This window comes from Musca domestica, unplaced genomic scaffold (assembly GCF_030504385.1).
Source record: "Musca domestica strain aabys unplaced genomic scaffold, Musca_domestica.polishedcontigs.V.1.1 12, whole genome shotgun sequence".
Classification (NCBI taxonomy): Eukaryota; Metazoa; Arthropoda; class Insecta; order Diptera; family Muscidae; genus Musca; species Musca domestica.
This window is the reverse complement of record NW_026712155.1, coordinates 6,420,988-6,429,203: the sequence shown is the minus strand read 5'-3', so window position 1 is coordinate 6,429,203 and position 8,216 is coordinate 6,420,988. Positions and strand designations below refer to the sequence as shown.

Here is an 8,216-nt window from a genome sequence, read left to right as displayed (position 1 = left end):
TCAGACCCCATAATCGTGGATTAAAAAAAATATTTCTCAAAGACACACGGAGCCCATAATCTTGGATTAAAAAAACGCATTTTTTCAAGGATTCTCAGACCCCATACTCATTTTTAAAAATATATTTTTGGAACTCTCAGAGGACACTACATAACTGTGGATTTTTCAAGGAGCCCCCTTTCGAGCCCCTTATCGTGGATTTTTAAAAATACATTCGAAGGAACTTAAGATCCCATCATATTTTTCCAGAGACCATAATCGAGGATTTTTTTCATAGACCATTTTTGGATTTTTAAGAATATTGTTTTTAAGGACCAATGGAGCCCTATTTAAGGATTTAAGATTATTTATTTTAAAGACTAAATTTAACCATAATTTTGGATACCATAATTTCCTATTTAAGAAAAATTTTTTAAGGACCTACAGGACATAATCTTGCATTTTTTGGGAAGAAGTTCACAAAAACCCTGGCCCTTTTTCATTCCTGAATGTTTATATAATAACAGAGCTGTGAGTATTTAAGGACCAACGGGACTTAAAGGAACAACAAAGTTATAATCGAGAATTTGTTTGGGAATATTTCTCAAGGACTCTCGGAACTAATATGGTGGATTTTTAAGAATATTTTTTTAGCAAAGGATTGATAGAAAACATTCTATTCATATTTTTTATTTTGTAGCTCTTCCATTTATCCAGTTATAGAATATGGGTTCAAGGATTTTGAGGGTCCACTACTGATAGAAGGTGTCTGGTGGGTATCCGTAGATTAAAGACGCTCCATAGACCTCGGTTCATAGAAAATCCTTTTTGCACGAAGGTTCCATAATAAGTTCTTCCATATTTGGCAATAGCTTCCAATGAATGAACCATTTTATACCCTCCGATTGTAGAGTACACATTGCATTGCACTTGAAATTCTCTATCTTAATTGGAATAAAAAAAAGCGTCGCGCTAGATTACTGCTCAATTGTTTAGTTATTTCAGTTCAAAATAGTTGTAAACCCATTTGCGAAGCCAACGCAGCAATGAGCGGTGTATCGGAAGAAAATGAACGACCGGAGTGGTTAAGCGACAGTTACGTGGAAAAAATATTAAAAACATATTTAAATGAAAATCAAATAAAATTACAAAGTTTGGATGTGAAACCGGCCACAGCGAAAGGGGAAAGCTTCTCAAGTGTTATAAATCGGGTGCGAGCCCGTTACACCACCTCTCATAGCAAAGATGTTTGTGAAATATCATTTTTGTATAAAACCACATTTGAAAATAATGGTTTTTTGGCCAGTGTTTTGGAGCAATACGATGTCCTGAATACCGAAATGCAAATGTACGAAAAGGTATTGCCTCAGATGCAAAAATCCCTTTGGGATATTGGAGATGAGGATCAGTTGTTTGCAAGGACCCTCTATGTGGATTATGGCAAGAAAACGATTTTCTTCGAGGATCTGGCGGTGAAGGGTTTTGGCATGGCCAATCGATTGGTGGGTTTGGATGAGGACCACATGCGTTTGTGTTTGAGAAAACTGGCCAAATTCCATGCCTCGGCAGCGGTGTTAAATGAACGCCTAGGGGGTTCTTTGGAAGTCTATCAACGTGGAATATTCAATCGCCATGTAAATGCATTTGGAGGATTTTTCGAGGCTGTCACCAAGGTGTGTGCTGAGTTTTGCGAGACATGCGCCGAGTTGGGTGGATACTATAAGGATAAGTTATTGCGTCGGATACCCCATGTGGTGGAGAATGCCACCCGGTGTTATGACTGGAAAGAGGGACACTTTTTCACCCTAAATCATGGTGATATTTGGACAAATAATTTCATGATGTGCTATGGCGATGTGGAAAGGGAACTTAAGGATATTTTGCTCATTGATTTTCAATACTGTAATTGGACATCACCGGCAGTGGATTTGCATTATTTTTTCAATACCTCCTTGGCGGATGATTTACTTTTCCACAGGCAAGACCATCTTGTGCAGTATTATCATGAAGTATTGTCGGAAACTTTAAGAAAATTGGGATATCAACAACATATACCCACCCTGCATGAATTGAAAGTTCAATTGCTGGATCGAGGATTTTTGGGTAAGACAAATTGGAATCGGGATTGTTCGGGATATACTGAAATCAAATGTATCTTTTTCTAGCCGTTGCAACTTTGTTGGTGAATCTCCCCCTACTGACCAATGATCAGACGGAAGATGCCGATTTTGAATGTCTCCTGGTGGATAATGAGAAATCTCGACGATTTCGCAAAGTTTTGTATGAAAATAAGAGGGTGCAGAGTATTGTGAAAGTTATGCTGCCACAGTTTGATCGTTTGGGATATTTGGATATGTTGGAGTAAATGGAGATACATTTTACGAAACTGTATGCAACACAAATGGCAAAATAAAATGTGATTGAAATTTCCGAAAATATGGATTGGGAACCACTGAGCATGCGAATTTCTATATAAACTAAAATTATACATGTCAAAATTGACATGAGGTCGCACTTCTATAAAATATGTTGCGTATTTTGGTTACCATCTAAATATGTATATCTTATCTATGACATGACACAGTGGCACGAGACCATATAAAATAATGTTATATTATTCCCAGATAATGTTATCTCTTAATTAAGTTGTTGTACATCTCCAAGCTATTATTGTACGGAAGATAGATCTTTTTATCTTTATAATTAGTTACAGTAGTATAAACATATATCAATGTTCTTTGTCTGAAAATTCACATTTAATAACCTCCTGCAGAATGGATGTTATAAAAATCATTTATGCAAGTCATGATCATGTCGGTATCTAAGTGACATTTAAAATACATTAAGCATTTTTTCAAGGACCTATAGAGGATTTTTATAGAATATTTTTTCAAGGACCAATTGAGGTATTTTTCAAGGACTCTAAGAGCTTTGAACGTGGATTTTTAAAGAATATTTTTTCAAGGACTCTAAGAGCTTTGAACGTGGATTTTTAAAGAATATTTTTTCAAGGACTCTAAGAGCTTTGAACGTGGATTTTTAAAGAATATTTTTTCAAGGACTCTAAGAGCTTTGAACGTGGATTTTTAAAGAATATTTTTTCAAGGACTCTAAGAGCTTTGAACGTGGATTTTTAAAGAATATTTTTTCAAGGACTCTAAGAGCTTTGAACGTGGATTTTTAAAGAATATTTTTTCAAGGACTCTAAGAGCTTTGAACGTGGATTTTTAAAGAATATTTTTTCAAGGACTCTAAGAGCTTTGAACGTGGATTTTTAAAGAATATTTTTTCAAGGACTCTAAGACTTTGAACGTGGATTTTTAAAGAATATTTTTTCAAGGACTCTAAGAGCTTTGAACGTGGATTTTAAAGAATATTTTTTCAAGGACTCTAAGAGCTTTGAACGTGGATTTTTAAAGAATATTTTTTCAAGGACTCTAAGACTTTGAACGTGGATTTTTAAAGAATATTTTTTCAAGGACTCTAAGAGCTTTGAACGTGGATTTTAAAGAATATTTTTTCAAGGACTCCAAGAGCTTTGAACGTGGAAATTTAAAGAATATTTGCGAGGGACTCCCAGAGCTAGGTACGTGGATTTAAAAAAAAAAAATATTTTCTCAAGGACTCTAAGAGCTGAAAAGTGGATTTTGAAAAACAATTCTTCAAGGACTCAAAAAGCTAAAAACGTAAATTTTTTTAGCATAATTTTAAGAAACAGGGCTTCTAAGAGCTATAGCCTTGGGTCCTGACTTTTTATAGAAACTTTTAATGGACTTTTAAATAATAGTTGATAAGGGCTTAGATAGTCGAGCTTAAATAGTCGATGTTTTAAGAATATTTTTAAGAACCAAGAGAGCAACAATCGTAAGTTTGTTTTAAGGGTCATCAGAGCTTTGTAAGCTATAGTGGACATTTTTAGCAACGATAATTTATGGAAATTTTGTAAAGGCTCCGAGGGCTATAATGATTAATTTTTAAAAATATTTTTCAAGGACTAGTAGTACCATTACCTTGAAGAGCTAAATTCGATTTTTAAAAAATAATTGGTTCAAGGATCCTAAGACATTTATTCGCGGATTTTTTAAGAAATATTTTTCAATGAATCTGATGTCTGGAGGAATATGTGGAGGATTTTGTAACCAAAACTTTTAATGTAATAACTGACTGACTGATCTAGAATCAATGCCCAGATGAAACAGCAGAAGCTAGAATTGATGCACGAGGGCCAGTATTGGTGTGTAGGCTTGTTTTTTGGAAACTCGTACCAAAAGGGAACGAAATATACTAAAATGTACTAAAAATTTAATACTGTTTGTTGGACAAACGGAATGAAGTAGAATTCTAAAAATTGGAATGAGAGTCCGAATTTTAAGGTTACGAAAAGTTCTAAAATTGTACTAAACTTTCAAAATGGCACCATTTGGTTTTATGTGAACGAATTGAAATTTTGGTACGACAAAAAAGGTTGGGAAGTTAGTTTGATATAAGAAGGTGATTTGGAAATATGTACTAACTGTACTAAATAGTCCTAAATTTGAAACATTTTGATTTAAGGTGAACGAATGAAGATGGGTCCCTGTATTGGGTTCCCTGTTGGTGGTGGGTTTGCGATATAGAGGTGGTCGTAGAAATGTGTACACAAAAAGTACTAAATCGTAATATATTTGGTACAATTCGGTTTTGGATATATAAAATAATTGTACCAGAAGTACTGAATAGTACTGCATTGGGTGAAGGTATAGAGATAACATTTCGGAAAATTGATATTTGGATTACTGATGGTATCTGTGTTTGAAATTTTAGTGTTGGTTTGGAAATGGGTCCTATATATGTACGAAAAGTACTGAATGGTACTACCTTTGGTATTGGGTGAAGAGATAGAGACAAAATTCTGAAATTTGATATTTGTGTTACTGATGGTATCTGTGTTTAAATTTTAGAGGTGGTTTGGAAATTTGTCCTATATTTGTGAGAAACTTACCAAATGGTACTAAATTTGGTATTGAGTGAAGGGATAGAGATAGAATTCTGAAATTTGGTATTAATGCCTCTGTTGGTATTTACAATTGAGATATGGAGGTGTTTTTGAAAATGACTACTATAATTGTCTAAATTGTACTAATATTGGAATTGAGTGAAGGAATGGGTCTAAAATCCTAAAATTTTACGTAGATATCACTGTTTGTGTCTGTGGTTTAAGATATAGGCAGATTGCGGGTTAAAATTGGTGGGAAGATCTACTATTATTCTGAAATTTTATATTTAAGTGCCAAAATATGAAAAAGTAGCAGATGTGTTATATTTTAACTCTTTTTACTACCTGGTTCCCGTATCTCCATAAAATTATCTGAGACATTATGGCAACAGATATCTAAAATAGATAAACTGCCAAAATTGTTGGGGTGATTTGATTTCACAGATTTTTGGCTGTCATCGCTAAAGACCCCCAAACGAATAAAACAATTTAGATTAGCAATGTTTGTAGACGGTTAAACAGATACACCTTTCATTTTGCCAAAAAAAAAGCTATTCAGCATATAAATAGTAGTCGGATAATGGCAAAGCGAACACTTGTATATTAAAAACGGCACGCGTTTGGGGAATTGCTCATAGAATACTCGGAAAACAAACAGAATTAAAAAAAAAATGTGTGAAAATAACTCCTGGCAGGCTCCCTTGTGGCTAAGCAATGACTATTTGCAAATAGTCCTTCAGGAATATCTCAAAGATGATTCTGTTCTGCTAACAAATGTGGATATACGACCGGCCACAGCCAATGGTGAAAATTATGCCAGTGTCATGAGTCGCATTAAGCTCACCTTTACCAGCAACACACAAATTGAACCTTGCACATTATCCTTCATTCTGAAGTATTCCTATGAAAATGATCCTGTGGTGGCAAAAATTATGGCGGGCTATGATGTTTACAACACGGAAATGAAAATGTACGAAAAAATTCTACCCCAATTGGCAGAAATCTTAGAGGAGTCGGGAGATACAGAGCAACTATTTGCCAAGACCCTAAAGGTGGACTATGAACGTTCAGCCATCATATTTGAGGATTTAACTATGTCGGGTTTTGAAATGGCTGACCGCAAACGGGGTATGGATTGGTCACATGCTGAAATGGTTATAAAAAAGTTGGCCAAGTTCCATGCAGCTGCGGCGGTGTTAAATGAACGTCAGAATGGCATACTGGAACAATTCGATCATGGTATTATGAATCGCCATACCAGGGGATTTGCCTGTATCTTTGAGTATCTCTTCGAAGAAGGAGCACGCTTTGTTAAGGATTGCCCGGAATTGGGTGAATATTATTACGAAAAATTGTCGAAGCTATGCAGCCACATAATTGACTATGGTGTCAGAGCTTATGCCACCAGGCCACAAAATTTCTACACCCTCAGCCATGGAGATTTGTGGACCAACAATATGATGATGTTGTACGAAACGATTGAGGAAGAGTTGGAAAAGAAACAGTCATTGAAGGAGTTAATGTTTATTGACTTCCAGCTATGCAATTGGTCCTCACCCACTGTGGATTTGCATTATTACTTTAACACATCCTTGTCAACGGATTTACTTTTGGATAGAGAAACACAAGAAAAACTCCTGCAATATTATCATTCAGTTTTATGTGATACGTTGAGAAAATTAAATTACGAAGGTCACATACCCAGCCTACATGAATTGACGGTGCAATTTGAGGAAAGTCGGATACTGGGTAAGTTTTTGGAAAATATACATTTTCTTAATGATCTGTTACTAATTTCCTGCCCTTCATTTCCATTTTTAGCTTTGACTGGTATATTTTCAAATCGCCCAATTATGACAACCGACGAAACGGAAGATGCCGATATTCACAGTCTTATGGACGATAATGAGAGAGCTTGGCGATTTAGACGAAACTGCTTTAAAAACAAGGAACTACAAACGGTCATTAAGGCGTGGCTTCCACGATTTGATCGTTTAGGTTTATTGGATTTACAAAAATAATTTATTTATTGTTGTAATTTAAGTTTTTTTATAGTGAAATTAAGTTAATGCATCTTAGTAGAAAATACATAAAAAATATAGATAATTCCAAAGAAATTAATGATGATAATTTGTTGCAAAACTTTCCTAAAAACAACAACCGTAGCAGGGGTTTGTTTTAGCCATTGTGGCCGCAAAAATCTAAAAAATCTTCCGAATTTTGAAATTTTTTAACAATGGATACCTAATTGTATCGAAATTAAATGAAAACGAAAAATTGATGGAACTGAGAAAGGTATTCAGATAGAGCGTATTTGTATAACCCTGCCTGAGAAATATACTAATTTATATTGTCAAGAAAGCTTCCTGTCCCTTAAGGCCTTGAATAATAAATTCACACGATTAAGTTTGGAGAAATATAGCTTAGCCTTAAAACATCGTGGATTACAATTCATTGAACCTATACCAAACAGTAAGCAATAAGCGCGATTTTCCTTTTACACTTTTAGATTTCGTTATTGGATTTCGAATCTTCAGCACCTTCGGTATGAGACTCTACACACTTCCGAAATGCTCGCTAGAATTCAAGTAGAAAGTGAAACTCGATTGAATTTGAATGGGAGTAAACCAAACATCAAGCATACATCATTTTTCGATGTCACTCGAATAAGAGCGAGTACGTTTCCCTTGCTTTCAAGTTAGAGTAAAATTCAGTCGTAATCGAGCATGTTCTCTCGCCATAATAAGACCCATGATAAGCTTACGATTTTATGTCCACTAAGCGATGCCCATTTTTCTGTCGGTGAAAATGAATTTAGCTTCCGAACGGAACGAAGTGGGTTGATGAAATTTTACTCAGAAGTATTTAAGGTCCACAGATTTTTTGGTATTGAAAAAGTTTAGGTATAGCCACCAGATTTAAGGTGTTTTGGTTGGTTTTAATTGGCAGAATTTACTGTAAAAGATCAGTTTGTGTTCCGAGTATGTGGGCAACATCCTTGCATAGAACTGTCCTTATTGGCCCAAGTTTTTGTACAGTCCCCATATAACTGTACAATACCTTTAGATATTCGGTATTTGGATGATTTTTGTCCCACTTTTTACCTATTTTTTCAAAATTGGCATTTGGAGTTCGTAATGGGTACTAATTTCTATGACAAAAAATGTCTATCATGTCCATATATCCTTATTCAAAATTTTGATCTTTTGTAGATATCTGTTTGGCAGATATCTATCATCTTCACAACAACAGATTTTGCGTT

At 34.9% G+C, this 8,216-nt stretch overlaps 1 protein-coding gene across 1 annotated transcript; it reads left to right on the top strand.

The window, feature by feature from the left end:
• The first annotated feature begins 957 nt into the window (after positions 1-957).
• Positions 958-6,975, top strand: LOC101893270 (uncharacterized). Its single transcript, XM_059132302.1, has 5 exons — positions 958-2,082; positions 2,145-2,340; positions 4,157-4,217; positions 5,593-6,703; positions 6,776-6,975. Exons 1-5 carry the CDS (start codon positions 1,026-1,028, stop codon positions 6,973-6,975), a joined length of 2,625 nt encoding a protein of 874 aa, XP_058988285.1. The 5' UTR covers positions 958-1,025.
• The last annotated feature ends 1,241 nt before the right edge of the window (positions 6,976-8,216 follow it).